General features: G+C 44.2%; 1 protein-coding gene across 2 annotated transcripts in view; it reads right to left on the bottom strand.

The window, feature by feature from the left end:
• nbeal1 (neurobeachin-like 1) overlaps positions 1-16143 on the bottom strand; it is a 45383-nt gene continuing 29240 nt past the window's right edge. For both annotated transcript variants that reach the window (XM_062414861.1, XM_062414862.1), the window contains 29 exons: positions 15924-16012; positions 13863-14468; positions 12984-13159; positions 12573-12861; positions 12136-12444; positions 11899-12048; positions 11625-11782; positions 11323-11447; positions 10306-10432; positions 10020-10168; positions 9793-9926; positions 9573-9674; positions 9285-9380; positions 9057-9181; positions 8789-8929; positions 8406-8536; positions 8159-8268; positions 7684-7801; positions 7207-7304; positions 6952-7068; positions 6715-6804; positions 6493-6602; positions 6182-6354; positions 5848-5942; positions 5510-5626; positions 4526-4687; positions 4268-4416; positions 4020-4155; positions 1-2823 (listed from right to left, as the gene is read on the bottom strand). In XM_062414861.1, the coding sequence (XP_062270845.1) occupies positions 2719-2823; positions 4020-4155; positions 4268-4416; positions 4526-4687; positions 5510-5626; positions 5848-5942; positions 6182-6354; positions 6493-6602; positions 6715-6804; positions 6952-7068; positions 7207-7304; positions 7684-7801; positions 8159-8268; positions 8406-8536; positions 8789-8929; positions 9057-9181; positions 9285-9380; positions 9573-9674; positions 9793-9926; positions 10020-10168; positions 10306-10432; positions 11323-11447; positions 11625-11782; positions 11899-12048; positions 12136-12444; positions 12573-12861; positions 12984-13159; positions 13863-14468; positions 15924-16012 (4487 nt within the window). In that variant the 3' untranslated portion in view covers positions 1-2718. The remainder of the gene's footprint in view (positions 2824-4019; positions 4156-4267; positions 4417-4525; positions 4688-5509; positions 5627-5847; positions 5943-6181; positions 6355-6492; positions 6603-6714; positions 6805-6951; positions 7069-7206; positions 7305-7683; positions 7802-8158; positions 8269-8405; positions 8537-8788; positions 8930-9056; positions 9182-9284; positions 9381-9572; positions 9675-9792; positions 9927-10019; positions 10169-10305; positions 10433-11322; positions 11448-11624; positions 11783-11898; positions 12049-12135; positions 12445-12572; positions 12862-12983; positions 13160-13862; positions 14469-15923; positions 16013-16143) is intronic.

A 16143-nucleotide genomic window follows, 5' to 3' on the forward strand; every position in this document is an offset into this window, starting at 1 on the left:
TTTTTAAATTTAGACAAGACTTTAATGATCGTTTTCCACTTGTGTATACAAAGCAGTTTGTACAGATTAGGGAGCCAAGTTAAAACAATTTGTTACAATTTAGTACCTGGAAAGTGCAAAAGTACATTTCAAATACGCAGAAATAAAAATCATGCTGTACATTATATACTGTATTCATAAATAATCACAGATATACACACACATCCATTTGGTGACAGTCACAGAGATGTTGCTAAGACACAAAATAGTACTTTTTGATTTTGCTTTGAAGTCCTTTTATTCTTGGTTCCCATTGAAACTGTGGAGGTTTAACTTCTGGAATGCTGCTTTCGCTTGATTTCGGGGACAATAAGCTTCAGTAATGACAAAAAACCTAGCTCTACGTTAACACCACACAGGGATAAAGGCACTCCGTTTGTTGCAGTCGAGGAAGTCGCTTTAACGACTCAAACAGTGGTCTTTTGTCTGAATGACAAATGCGGATGAACGAAAGAAAGAAAAACTGCTCTGATAAAACATTTTATGCACCTTTTTAACAGAAATCTCTCAAAGAAGGACACAAATTGGTCTTTGCACTACACCTCGTTGTGACTCTTAAATAAAAACTTGATACAAAAATCACGTTGAAAAAAAACAAAAACAAACAAGAACCATTAGAGCAAATGTGTATCCGATGCTGAACTCATGACTGAGCTAATCAATCAGCGGCTGCCATGGTTCAGAGTCAGAGACACCATATATACACATGTCTGATGAAATCAAGAATTTGGCTATTAAAAAATAAAACACATGCATCACTGGCATGTCCTCACACACGCTCACACACGCACACACACACACGCTCACACGCTCACAGGTATGGTGCAAAAATATGAATCACACAGTCTCATCCACAGGAGCTTCACACTGTGGCTTTTTTTTTTGTGATTCTGATATTACAGAGTTGTAAATAAATCACATTCACACACAAACAACAAGTCTCCCGAGTGAATTGAAAGACCGAAGCATGCAAACCTTCTTGATGCCCCACGAAAGAAAAAACATAAAAACTGAAATCAGTCACTTCACGATGAGCAGGAAGGAGAATGAGATGTCAAAATAAAAAAAAAGTTTGAGGCAGATGATGAAAGCTAAAAGGCAGCTGGGGGTGCGGGGAGGAAGTTCCATGGCGGGTTAGGGTACATTTACTGTCCAGTTAAGGTTTAGGAAGACTGGAGATTGAGGGCTGGCAGAGCAACCGCTATGGGAAGGGGAAAAAAACAAAAAAAACAAAAAAAACAGCAAAAAAGCATCAACCGGCCCTCAAAGAAGGAGCTGTATTGCTGTTAACACTGACATCTCATGAAGCCCTTGAGGATATTTTCTTTCTCCTTCTTTTTACAGGTAGTCTGAACAGTCAGAAGCGTTTAAAATATGCCTTACTGGTATCTGTATTCAAGATGCACTAGAAACAAAGTGTGATTTAAAAAAAAAAACTGCTACTTTTGACTCATAAATAAACATGGATTCAAGTAACTTAAAAACATTCGATGAAGCACGGAGAGCCATGTGTTGCGTGATCTCAAGGAGCCATGATCAACCTCCTTTTTTTTTTTGTCTCTGTACTGCTGTGATGAATCTCCACACGGAAGCATGTCGTGTTTTAAAGAATGTAGTGTTTCGTTTATAGTGTGATTTCTTTTTCTTTACAAAACTAGATATCTTAAATCATACGCCGGCATTAAAGACAGACGCAGTGTTTCTCCAAGACGACAAAAATCAGATAGATCCTAGAAAAAAAGAATCTCCATCACTGTGTTTCTTGGAGCAAAAATGCCATGCACACGAATAGATGCCAAGATGCATACACCAAAAAAAAATTAAAAACCCAAAAAATAATCCACAATTAAACAAATAAAAATCACGCACACACATTTATATGTATATATAAAAACACAGGAAAGGCAGAGAGTTTGGTCTTGTGAGTGATGGAGCCGTCTTACTGCATAAGGCTGCTGTGTGGCAGCATTGAGGCAACTATTAAAAAACCTCGGCCTACAGAGCACAGGCCCGCCTGTCTGCATTGAAGGCAAACTAAGAAGGGGGGGTGGGGCAAAAAGGCCACTTGAAACTATATTTTGAGATGAGCAATACAACTGCACATACTCACACACACATTCACACATACATGTTTGAAGCTCAGGGATGGACCCCTCCTCAGCGAGGAGAGCAGTTAGACGGCCGATCTTGTCAAATCTGAGCCGAGCGGGTCGGAGAACGCGCGGTGCCTCTGCGAACGGGCTCCTGCTTGAGAAACATTAGGCTGACCGTGTAGCATGATGAAGAAGTGATGAGTAGTTGAGGGGTGAAGATAGAAGCCATGATGTTTGAGGGGTGGTGGTGGGTGGTGGTGCTGAAGCTGCTTCTGGATTGGAGCCACAGCGCCAGCGCCGTATTGCTTAATCCAGACGCAGGAATACACACGGAGAAAAACATACACAGACAAATAGGACATGCAGACTTTGTGATACTCTGTGCATCCCCAAAAAAACGCTACCCACCACCTACTGAACTGAGGAAAAGGTGCTGGAGGAACTGAAGGGAGCTCTTAAAGACAGTGAATGAATGATTCATTCTGTTTGGTGATTGACAGGTATGGAGGCAAACTGGGTGATGACTGGAGGAATGTGGGATGAGTGTGGAGGAGAGGGTTTAGGACTGAGGGACTGGGGATGGGTGTCAGTTCTGGTCTTGCTGGGTGTTGTACACCGTCTCCCCCGAGGAGATCTGGGTCATTCTCCTGCTGGAGCCCCACAGCTTCCGTGTGATCTGGCCCGAACGCATCTGAGAAAAGTGGAGGAGGAGGAGGAGAGGAAAAGAAATAGGAGGAAGTAGGGTGGAGGGAGGGGGGAGTTGGGAAAGAAAAGTATGAAATCAAAGGAAACAAAAGGAAAGTGGGGGGAAAAAGGAGGAGGGATATGATTCATGAGTGATTGATTAGTTTCATTGGAGCTTGATTGACTTGTGAGGCCGGTGAGGCAGTAAATAAAAAAATCAAAGCTTGATTCACTGGTGTGAGTTTGTGAGGAAAAGATGAATAGCAGAAGGGTGTAGTGATTCTAGAGGGGGGGGCTGCCTATATCAGCTTCCACTACTCTACTATTTACAGTATCAAAACATTATATTCTACCGTGGTGCAAGATTACTAGTTTGCATTATTAGATTGTAGCTACTCTGTTAATATGGCTTGCAGAAGCGTTAATTAGTGTTGGGTTTTCTTTCACAGCATGTGTGTGCTTTAGTTTGTAGAGCACACTCAAACACATAACATAATGACACTTCAGGTAAACAGCATGGGAGGGAGGTTATCCCAGTTCACGATGGCCAAATCAAGCCAAATATTGCACAGATGCCAAATATTTCAAACAAACAGAATGAGGTAACCACAGAGAGTTGCTTTTTCGTAATCACAGTCGTGGTTCTAGTGTTCTAGTGGCCACTGTCTGTATCAGCTGTGAGCTGAAGGAATGTGTCAAATCCGTGTGGCTCAGATATAAGCGTATGAGTGTGTGTGTGTGTGTGTGTGTATTTGTGTGTGTGTGTGTGTGTGTGTGTGTGTGTGTGTGTGTGTGTGTGTGTGTGTGGAGGTTTTGTAAGGAAGGAATGAAGCCAAATGAAAGTGGGCGATAACCATCCCTGAGAAGGAGAGGTGACTGTGGGCTACAGGGGACATTGAGGTTAAGTATTGCAACACATGTGATATGTACATTGGGTTCATCTGTATGTGTGTGTGTGTGTGTGTGTGTGTGTGTGTGTCTCTCTCCAGCATCTACAGATCTATATCAATGGAAAAGGGGGGAGGACAGGGATTACAGCTGCTAGGGTTTCTGGGAGTTTTGAGCGGGGCTGAACACCAGCTGGTCGCGCTGGTGCAGCAGACGGGTCGGAGAGCGAGCTCGAAGCGGGGCCAGCAGGGGGGAGGCCATGAGCGGCGATCCCTCCAAGCTCTGAGCGATGTAGTTCCTCAGGGAGTTCTTTACCTCCGCTGGCTTGCCCACGCCCACGATGATCAGCTTGCCGTCCTCCAGGCCCACCAGGACATGGCTCTGCTCCTTCGTGACGGATACGCAGCGCACCGGCACGCGCATGGCCATAGGCTCCGCACACAGAGACAGACTGCACAGAGAAACCATTATGTCTACAATGCCCACGTGAACACAGACTTCAAGTTCATCTGATTATAATCATACATTTCTACGTTTACTCCTGTAGAATAATGAAAGTTTACCTGTAGAGGTCCCGAATGGAGAGGTATCCCTGCTCGCTGCCGATGACTACGTACTCTCCTGACACACACATATCGGTCACCTGCTCCTTCAGAGGCTCGCTGCAGAGGTGCTTCCCATTTACAGAGTAAAGGTGGAGGGCGTTTTTATCCTGGGAAGTGAAAGAATGATTATATTAGTGGTCATAGATAGAAGGTGGTATGTAGTATACAGACAATAAATAGAGCAATAAAAGTATTCTAATGCTGTTTTGCATGCACCTTCAGTGTTGCTTTGCCCTCCAGGCAGGTGTGGACCAGCAGGTGACCCTCCCAGGACACGGCCAGGTGGAGGATAGACAGCGGCAGGGAGCTGTCGCACGGCGGCCGCAAGCAACGCATGTACTGACCCCGACGCACCGTGTGGATGATCACTGTACCGTCCTGGAGCACAGAGAGCAGGGGTCAATGTTAACCAACACACACACACACACAGTTTTTATTCATCTACATTTTCATGCAGGCAATAAAAAAACTCATACATTTTACAGCAATTTATTATACTAGAAAATTTGGATCAAACTTCTACAAACATTGTCCGACTTAAATAACCCAAATGTGCTGCCAGTGTTGTTCTTTTTTTAAATCCATTGAATTACCAACAAAGACAAATCAATAACTAATTTAACTGAAAAGCGCATTCATTTCCTACTTTAGTGATTACGCTTTTAATGAAATAACTTGAACGGAAGCATTACACAATCTGCACTTGATGTTGCATATTGTTGGCTGTGCACAAATTGTAAAAACAATGTTCAGTTCCAAAATAACCACAGCACTGAACAGCAAACATTACAACAATATTCAAAACCTTACAGAGCTCTCTGCCATCAAACACCAAGAATAACACTTTAACCAGGCCACTGAGCTACAGTCTAAATCCAATTTTCCAGCCCATTAACTCTGCATGTCATTTGAATAATTTTTATTTCTTTCCTTTTTATAATTTTTGGTGGCATTCGAGCCTTTATCAGAACAAAGGCAACACACGATCCTGGCTGGAATACGCTGTACCCATTCAGCTTTCAATAGAACACAATATTCCATCTACAGCAGGACACCTTCTTTCTCTCCCTCTCCTAGTTAAAAATTACATTACGGAGACTAATTTAGATCAAAGTGCAGGATGAGATAAGACACGGCAAAAAGATCAGATCACAATCAGCGGTGAACTGCCAGAAAGTGCAGTCTGGTGTGTGTTATTACCCTTGATCCAGACACAGCCATGTCCAGCTCTGTGCTGATACTGACGCTGACCACCTCGTCTGTGTGTCCGTACAACACCTGGACTGGTTTGGGATAGAGACCTACAGGAGCTCCACCCTGCAAGACAAAACAAAGGATACAGTTACATGTAAAGATATTATTTATTAACCAACAACAACTTCATTAGTGGCTGAAAGTAAAGTATATATTTCTTTGAGAACATTAAGAGAGTATTTTAAATCTCAGCCTAATCTAAATTAAATCCAAATTAGGAGCCAATAACACATTGTAATACTGTATATTAATATGAGTATAAGTTGAACACTGGCTGTCCTAACCTGCTGCAGAACCTGCCACACCATGCAGGTTGTATCTCTGGAGCCGGAGATCAAGTGGATGCCGCAGTGGTCCGTTGACAAGCAGGTCACAATGTCTAAAGGAGAAATGGACAAAAACACTGATCAGTTACTACAAAGCACAAACACAACCACAGCTTTAGGCCTTTTTATTTTAACCTGTGTCAAATAGCAGTATCCTGACCTGCTGGAGCTTACAGCAGGCAATTATTAACTTCTATTCTGATTCATCTCATCTGGCCTGTTTGTTCAGGATGAGAGAGACATCTAGAAGCAGTCATTTCTTCACTGAGGTGTGCGTAGGCTGTGTGTTTACCCATGTGTCGGATGTGCTGTCCCACGGTCTTGCCCTTCACCAGGGAGGTGACCCGGAGGCTGTTGTCCCAGTGGCCGCCGCTGAAGAGCAATTTGCCATCGTGGGAGACCACAAACAGTCCCGCTGTTACCTCCATGCCGGGGGCGAAGGGTCCTGACAGGAAACGGTGGGTCCTGGACATGAAAGGGGGGAGATGACGGAGATAAAGATAGAGGAAGACAAGCACACACATTTTTGGGGAAGGCAGCACAGCATCAGATAAAACCACATGCTGTATATGGACTGTATTTGCATGTGTGCCGTGTTCTCACTTGGTGTTGGACACCGTTGGGTCTTTGATGAAGGTGAAGTAGTTGGAGATGTTCTTGTTGTAAGGCAGCCACCCATGGGTCCCGACCAGGCAGTTCTGACTCACCGTCACCTGGAGACAGAGCAAACACCACAGAGACGTCACTGTCAATCGCACATGATTTGATTCATTTTCCCTTCATTCTTTTTATTTTAACGTTTATAGAAGAAGCACCGAGGCTCACCATGGTGTCTGGACTCCCCTGGGTGATGAAGGAATGGGACTGATTCTTTGGCACCACCGCTTTAACCAACGGCACGTTGTCACTGATGCCCTGCAAAATGACAAGAGAGAGAATTTAAATCAGAGGTATTATAGAGTAATATCATCATAAAATGAATGCTTATTATTCTGATGTTAGAGAAAAACGTAATCTTTGCTGCAGCCTGCAAATTTTAAATAAGTAGTAGAGTCATCGAACCTCAACAAAGAAGGACTTGAGGTTGCTGAGGTGTTCGAACATGCTGATAGGACACGAGTCCAGCTGAGCCTTCCTCTTCTCTACTTCCTCCTGAGACAGACGCACTGGATGAGGCTCCTATGTACACACACAAACACAAATATGTCAAAAGTGTGAATCAGAGTTATCACCACACATGCACAACTTCATAATAGATGTCATTCTTTTGTACATTTTTAATTAAACAAGTATCATGTATCTGTTGTGTGTCTGCACCTTTATTAACTGGCAGGGTGTCTGTCCAAAGTTGCTGATCATTCCCTCCACAGCCTTGCGCTCCTTTTCATCAGTGATGGCGTCCAGGTCCACCGCTCCTGCAACACCAAACCAATCTTCAAAAAAACTACACTTACACTTCACTTACAAAGACTTAGACTTCTCTGTGAGCAATATTTCTATGAGTGTGTATCCTAAGTGTAAAAGAAAAAATGTGGAATCAATCAAGTCTCAGTTTTAGCTTGGAAACATTAATTGCCACAGTTTGTGTGTTTTTATATTGTGTTTGCTGATTATTGATATAATTGACTTTATTGTGTTTGCTTTACCAAGAGTGTGAATGAAGCACTTTATTTATATTCATGTCATCTGCTGTTCAGGGAATGCCAAAAACATTTATATACTGCATATAAAAACATTCTCAAAGATTGAGGAAGGAATAAAAACTCGATACAGCATTATAACTGGATGCTTTACCCTCATATGTGCAGTAGTAGAAGACGTTGAGGGCCTCCACGGCTGCGGGGCCCTTCTGCTTGTAACCAAAGATCAGATCGATCCATTCGTGAAGGTGGGCTGACACGTACTCAGACTCCTGTTAGGAAAAACAGAAACACACTGTGGTCATAAACCTATCATTCCAAAAAAACACATACACAATAAAACACTTTAATCAATACACATGGGTAGCTACATCAAAAGGTGTAATAGTCCATTAAAGGAATATTCCACCCAACATAAATTCTGATTTTTGGCTCTGTGAAGTACAAAGTGAGTATTATCTTTTTATAATTTAGTTTAATTGTACACACAAAGGAACACATTAGCTTTGTTCTCAGCCCCTCAGTTAGTTCAACATCCTACAATTTTTCTTGCTTCCACATTTTATCATGTGAGAATCAACTGTAAAAACAACATCATATCACAGCAGCAGAATCAAACTGCATCTCACCAGGGCTTTGCGGTGCTTGTAGATGAAGTCCTCAGGAGACTTGGCCCATTTGGGCAGAATGACATCATTTACCCTTTCCTTGGAGATCTGCAGGCGACCCAGATCAAAGCCTGGGTGACAGGAAGAGAAGAGAAGATGTATAAAGGATGAAGGAAAAGAGAAGCAAGATGTAGAGATGACAAACAAAAAGAGAGAAGAGAATGTATAAAATGTAAAAATATGTATATCTGCATCACTCAGAGCTCACCATTTTGGTTCTCGAGGAATTCTGGAAAGTAGAAAAACTCAGGGATGAGCTCTTTTACGTCATTGGGGTTGTCCATGAGGGTCTGCCATGTTGCTGGGATGGAGTGGAACTGGCGGTCGGCGCAGTCGAACCTGAGTCAAGTCAGGATGAAAATATCTCATCTGTAATAATGACTATAAACAGCTGCTTTGTGCAGATACATTAAATCCTCTAGCGGATGCTACGATTACAATCAATATCCACACTGGAGATAAATGGAAGGAGATTGTAGGAACATTTAGAGGAAGTCAGGAAGTCCATGTAGAACTAAATGGACTGATAAAAACTGTATCGGATTAAAGTATCAAAGCAGACATGGCTGTGTTTCATGCTGCCCTCCTTACCGTCCGCTCTGCAGCTGGATGTGTAGGGAGGTGAAAGGCTCCACTCTGATCAGGTAGTGCATCACCCCAGCAGCGTTTGAGTAGTGGGTGCCATAATGGAACCTGTCGATGGTGCCCGTTGGGTCCTCGAAACTTTCATACCTGATGGACACATTCGAAAGATGAACCTGACTGTGCTGTCAAACTTTAAACAACATCACTAAGACAAATCTCTATTTATGTGATGTGTTATTTCAGACTTTTTGAAGTGTGGACAGATGAAGCGTACTTCTCTCTAACAGCCTTGGCATTGCGGTTGTTAAGCACCGCCACTGGCTTTGACAAGTCCCTGAATACCCGAGGATCAGACAGGTCCAGCTCCTCTGAAGTGTAGTCAGCGAGAATCCAGGGAAACTGGTGGCACACACACACACACACACACACAAACAACAAAGACAGTTGATTCTCTGCTTGATGTATTCCAATTTTACACTAGTGTATTGAGTGAGGAACCTACCACTGGGTACTGAGCCAGGTTGTTGTATGTTCTGCCTGCAATCGTGTTGAGCTGCATCAAGTAGTCAAAGTTGGAAATCTCCCGGTTCACCCATTTCTGTGTAAAAGAACAAATAATACACCTCAAAGTCAAATGAAACTGATATACACTCTACACTCTACACTTTTAAACAGGAGATGAAGATTGGGCAGAGTCAGATATCGCTATTTTAATCAACTCCTCCTCATGAAGCCTTTCATTTTTATCAGCTGTACATCATTGTGTCCTGTCCCGCTCCTGCAGCCTCACCTGTGTGAGTCCAGAGGCCTTGAGGAGCTCCTGTGGTGAACGGGTTCCATACAGGCTGAGGGATCGCAGCAGCAACATTCGGCTGTACACTTTGTTTCTTGTCTGTTAGTAAGAAAAGAGAGCAGAGATTACCTCACTACTTTTTAAAAAGGCAAAGAGTAATGTGGTAAATACTCATTTTTACACGTATGCTACTATAAGTAAGCTTGTAGCTCATTACCTCTTTCTTGAAGTTGAGGAAGTAGTTGGTCTGGTCGATGAGGAAGATCTCCAGAGCTGAGCGACGCAGGTTATATCGTCGCAGGTGGACCTCTCGGATTTGAGACAGGGGCCATTTGAAGTCGTGGCCGACTCCTTAAACAAACAAGCAGATGTTGTTATTTTAAAGAAAAGAACAGTGATGCTTTTACTCCATTTTCCCACCCGCTGCTTTCACCGTCTCCTCACCTTCTTCTTTCTCCTGGCTGCTGTCGTAGAAGTAGATGTGTTGGGTGGTGAGTTCCAGACGGCCGGGCACCACGTCCACCACCGTCACCAGCTCGCAGTCCTCCCACAGCACCAGCTTCTCCTTCTGGCCCGCCTCCTCTGCTTCAACCCTGCAGGACAAGGACAAAGAATGGAAGACTGTTCAAAAATAGCACATAATCATCAGCGTATTAATTCTATAATGGGTCAGTATTATCATTATCATTATAGTAATATCTGTAATGTGCGAGCAGATGTGAGGACTGACTGGTTGTTGGCAGCAGCGGGGTCGTCTTCCGGCAGCTCCAGTATGTCGTCCTCCAGGTCGCTGACTTTAACCTGCTTCGCAGCCTCCAGCAGCAGAGACTCTGGGTTTACACGCTGCTGATGGACACCTGAGGAAAACAAGTGAGACAAGACACACTTAAAACAGTGGCAGGATGCTTATGGAGATGATGCGGTGGTTAATCTCATATGGCAAGGCTGTCAGTTAACTTGGCGATGCGTGGCGAGGGCTGACGAACTACAAAAATGTACCTGGCAAGTGCAAAAAATCTCGCGTTTTTCTGTCAGCTCAGTTTTTCATTCCAGTTTGAAATTTGCTCAGCACAACAAAAGTTCAGACTTCAGTAACCAACCTGACCCTTTGTTTTATTTTACATTCAGAGGATGTACGGTGGCTAGAAGGGATACAGTTTTAGAGCATGCAAAGATATAATAGATTGTTTGTCATCACTGTATTTTAATGCTATTATTTTGCTACTGGGCAGTACAGTGGATTACCATTAATTTATTTTGAATTAAGCACTTGCTGGATGGTTATTTAAGTATCCGCAATACTCCTACTGTTTTGTATTTTCACTACTATAAATTTCAAATGTAGTGAGCGAACACAAACTCAGTCCTTCCAGTTGCAGTTATTTCACTTTCTTAATATTTCACTTTTATGACTTGACTCTCCAGCACGCTCACCCTTTACACACAGATTAATAAGTATACCGAGCAGAGTGGATCATCCTCTTCATAAAGTAGATGAAAGGGTAGAACATTTTCACGGTCAGTCCTTATTAATCTGTTTTTCATCGGTAGGCTGGGTGAGTCTACTTATGACAGACTGTATACTTTTACTGGAGACACCGGTGAGTAAACGCAGCTTCAAAGCCACTCAAGGTTTAAATATAATCCTAATATTCACGCATACCTTTCCACAGAGATACATTGAGTCTGTGCTAGACTAGAGTTGAATCATCAGCTTAAAGCCCACACAGAGGCAGCGTTGTCTTACCCAAGTTGTCTCTCAGAGCGCTGGCCTCTCTGTGAGGGTCAAAGTTGTAATTACGGACCAGCTTCAGCCTCATGCGGGAAAAGTTCTCAGCGCTGGACACCCTCCAGTGCATCTCATCTTGCTGCCTGTTAGAAACAGTGACAAAACATTTTTAACGCATCTGACTTCTTCCTATTAATGTTTAATTTCTCCCGCTAATGCTGCTGTTTCAATGAAGTCAATATAAACAGTTTTACTATATAAATGATATACAATGTAAAAAGACAAGAAATGCAGAGACGTAGTAGAGTTAATGTCATTACCTTTCAGCCCAGGGCCCCCTCTCACACACCAGACCTCGCCGTGCTGCCTTCCACTGCCTAAGGGTGGCGCTGTTCTGGCTGTGCTGCTGCTTCAACATGCTGTTGTAGCGCAGGTTCTCCTGGCGGCCTCTGCGTGAGAAGGGCTCCACAAATTGCTCCTGAAGGATGATTTAAGAAGAAAAGGCAGCATGAGGGAACAGCTTTATGTGGTGTCTTTAACAAGGACAGAAAAGGCTTCAGTTATTATTGTACACTCATCACTAATTAAACTAACCTGAAAACGGATCTTGCTCTCGCCCCTCTCCCTCTCTCTCTTATGCAGGCTGACCATGAAGGCCTCGTAGCATTCCTTCCAGTAGAGAGCCATGGTCTCGTGGCCCTGGCTGAACATCTCAATTTCATACTGCTTCATGTAAGGAATAATCTGTAGACAAATGGAAGTCATTTCACTTAAAATTGTATTCAATATAAAACAACAAAACAAAACTTTAAGTAGATTTTAGTCTCTTACATATTTGTCGAGGTAGACGCGCCACTCGGGCGAGTTGCAGTAAAGCTGGAAGTCCTCGAAGAAGGACGGGCTGCCGTTAGTGTCGGGGAGTTGGGGGAGATGCAGCTCCATGTAGAGGAGGCGGTGGACTTTGGAGAGCAGCGTTCGCAGCAGAGGAACCAGGAAGGAGTAAGTCTCCTCTGTCTGCTCCTGTACAGAGCGTCTCAGGATTCCCTCCACCTTACCCAGCAGGTAGCAGGCTTCATCCTGGCTGGACACCTCCTTCGTCTGCAGGATGCCGTTGAGCTTGGCAGTGGCCATGGCGCACACCTGTGATAGAAGTAAGAGGACGAAGGAAATGTATTAAAGTGCATGAATGGGTTTAGTTTTTACAGGCGTACAAAAAGCAGCTGTATAAACAAGGAAGAAATGTTGGATAATAAGGAAAAAAAGTTCACCTCAGGGTCTTCTTGGGCCATGAAGCCCAACAGAAGTCTCAGTCCTACTTGGGAGAGCTGGAACCACTGGGTGCCAGAAGAGTACCACACCATGAGGCTGTCCATCAGCGTCACAGTCTCCTCCAGCACCTTCTCCGTCCACAGCGCTGGATTGACCAGGCCCTCCGCCTGCAGGAAGTCTTGCACCATGTGAAGCAACCGCACTGCGTTCTCTGTGTGCTGTGGTAACGTGGCGGCAGATGCCTCGCGGTTATCGCTCACCGCCCACTCCAGCATACGTTCCATAAGGCTAGAGGAGAAAGAGCGCAATGAGGAAAGGAGACTTTTAGCAGGTCTATCTCTGGAAGAATTCAGCATGTTTTCATGCTCCTACACGTGCAATGTTATCAGCAGTGTAACAGCAGAGCTGACCTGAGCTTGATTTGGTCGACGGGAAGCAGCAGTTCGTTGGCGGTTCCCAGTTTGGTGAGAGCTGAGAAGACCTGGCCACGCTCCAGCCACGCCGTATCATCGGAACCTTCTACACCCCGCCACATCACACACAGCACAATCTCCAGCAGCATGGTGCACAGCTCCTCTTCAGCCCGCTAGGGGGCGACACCAGACCACACACAAAAACAGAGGGTTATGATTAGAATCAAGAAACTTCATTGATCCCACTGGAGAAGACTACAAAACTGCAGCAGTAGGTAAAAGGATACAGCAAAGAGGGAAATATGATATCAAGAACAAGTTGACAAATATAATGTCACCAACAACTACATTCTAATACTTGTCAAAGGCTCAGTTTCAGTATGATCCCACTTCTAATGAGTCTTCTACCATAAACTGCTCTGTCTTGAATGTGGATGATAGTGGGATGATTTAGATATTGGCTAAATTTATACTGCTGGCAGATCAAGCAGCTCCCCCCAATTATATATTTATAATATGTCACATTTAAAAGCTGTGACTGACAGCCTCCTTCTATAGGAGGAGACAGGTTGTCTCTATTCCACCTCTGCCCTGCTGTGACTGAAATGCTGAAAAAGCGCAGCAGATGAAAGGCTGTGTGGGGCTCCCTGTGGTAGCAGTGACATTTCACCCACTGAGTCATGCTGTTTAGTAGCTAACTACCATATAAAGTCAAGACACCAGAGCACCAGAGTTTCTTATCACCTGGTTATTTCTGGCTTTATTGTAACTATTTTAGGGCGTACTGCTCATGATTTTAAAGGATATTCCTACTCCAAGCAAGAGAAAAATATGGGCTTTTGTAGTTCAACCAATATTAAGCTTTCTGTCTCTCACCTCAGCGTTGTTGAAGGACTCTCCCAATGAGATGCTGTCACTAAAGAGGAAGCTGTCTTCAGTCAGGTTGGATGTTGCATCGTGATCCCCGGTACTCCCTGGGAAAGGTTTAGAAGCCTCCAGCGGTGACGGTGTGCTGGGCATGCTGCCAGGCGTTTGACTGCCGCTCTCCCCGCCCTCGTACGCCTGCAGGTGGGACAGGTCCAGCAACAGGCCCCCTGACTTTCCCACTACCCAGGGCTTGACGTGCAGCTGTGGCTCGGTGGAGGCGGAGGAAGACGGCGTGTCCAGCAGCGAGATGACGTCGCCGTTCTCCAGGCTGTCTACGGAGCGAGTGTCGCCTATGCTGAGCCGGTCATCCTCCATCCGGTCTAAGCGGCCAGAGCTACCTGCCCGCGCCCTCTTCTCCAGCGGTAGCTCCAGGCGGTTAGTGTTGCTGCCGCTGGACCGGTTCAAGTCCAGGCTACAGGCGCTGACGGAGTCGGCGCTACGAAACGGCAACGACCCTTCGCCCCGCAGGTAAAGCCGCATGAGGGTGTCCTGCCAACACTGCTGCCTTGAGATCTGGACGGCAGCATCCTGTTGGGACTGTAGCAGCTGGTACACCTGAAGAACAGGAAGGAAAATCAATGTATTTAATTTAAAGTCCACCATTCCTCTACAATACAAATAGCCAGTGTATGGATGAGGTGTTCACATGACACAGAGTATATCAAGTATATCAGCCTTACTGTTTAATGTTCACTCTCTCCTTATGCTGTATCAATGTCATATTAAGTTACTGCTAATTCTAACCTAACATTTTCTACTGCTTCACATTAAAAGGGTAATTCTTTACAGTGTGTAATTTATAAATATTACAGAGAGTAAATGGAACAAAGAGCAACCGCAGTGAGCTGTTACATGAAGAGCTGCAGGCAAGAAGCTGCAACTCCTCTAAAACCATAATCTTTCAATGTGCACTACTACTATGTAGAAAACTACTCTACTGTGTGCAGTATGAAATCAGACAGAAGATGATGGAAAACGGCCAATTATTGACTGATATCTTCATTAAAAACTATGTGGGTTTGTTTGGCTGCACTGTAAACAGCTGCATAGTTGCTCTTCTGTTGTGTTTTTGAGAAAGTAGTAGCTAAAGGAGTGATTCCTGTAGTATTAAACTGCGCTTGCTAACACTTACACTTGTTAAGAAAGCATGAATAATGCCATTATCGAGAGTTACTGCTCTGCTAAACTAGAATATCTCAAGTTGAGTGTAGACCTTTTCATCTGCCCAGAGACTTTACATCTACTGTTGTGATTGATGTTAATGCTAAGAGCCCAGAGGCAGCCTTTATTGTTGCAGGTGTATTTAACAACTCCAACCTGAAAACTGTACTCCCCAAATTCCATTAATATGTCTCCTGCCCCACAAGACGGGACAAGACCTTAGACCACGTTTACACCGACATGGCTGAGGTATATGGAACCCTTCCCCTCCCCCACGTGAAACAGTTTGACTACCTCTCCCCAAGTACACACCACTCATCAAACATGTAAACATGTGTACAGTTAAAGTGTGGCCAGAGGGGAAGACTTTGTCCAACATCACCGGTTCCAGCTACACGGACTGGAGTGTGTTTGGTTGCTCGGGCCACCTGGGACTTTATCTGGACTATATCAACAGTAACATCAACAGTGTTACCACCCTGAAACAGATTACGACACTCTCCAATCAGAAGCTGTGGATGAACAGAGAGGTCCGCCTACCACTGAAAGCAAATGGCAACGTTTTTTTACATCAGGCAACGTGCTACAGTTAAGTCTGGGCATTGTGTGTGTGTGTGTGTGTGTGTGTGTGTACGCGCGCATAATAATAAAATATAAATAATGGAAATATTAGATGAAGGGAAACTGGGCCTAAAGGAAATATAAAGTAATGTAAAAAGCATGAAACAATACTGATTGATTACTGGACCCTTCATCCATTTCCTGTGTCTGCAGCTATTCAATATACCGTATATAATGTATAATTAATAGTTAGAGCATCTGCAGGGTTGAGTGCATGCGTTTCCTCACCCTCTTGCAGACGAGGAGGCGTACGCTGGGTCCGGCCCGGTGAGTCAGCTGGACCAGAGCCATCAGGTCCTTATAGTTCACCACGTGATCTGTAGATTTTAGACACACACACACACAGTTACATTCATGTACATTTGTGTGTGTATATAGTATTGATTGGGGCTTCCATGTGCTGATTCTACTGCCGCATCCTCTCCTAATGACAAACAGGGGAGCAATT

The sequence above is a fragment of the Scomber scombrus genome, chromosome 24, assembly GCF_963691925.1.
Source record: "Scomber scombrus chromosome 24, fScoSco1.1, whole genome shotgun sequence".
In the NCBI taxonomy this organism is placed as follows: Eukaryota; Metazoa; Chordata; class Actinopteri; order Scombriformes; family Scombridae; genus Scomber; species Scomber scombrus.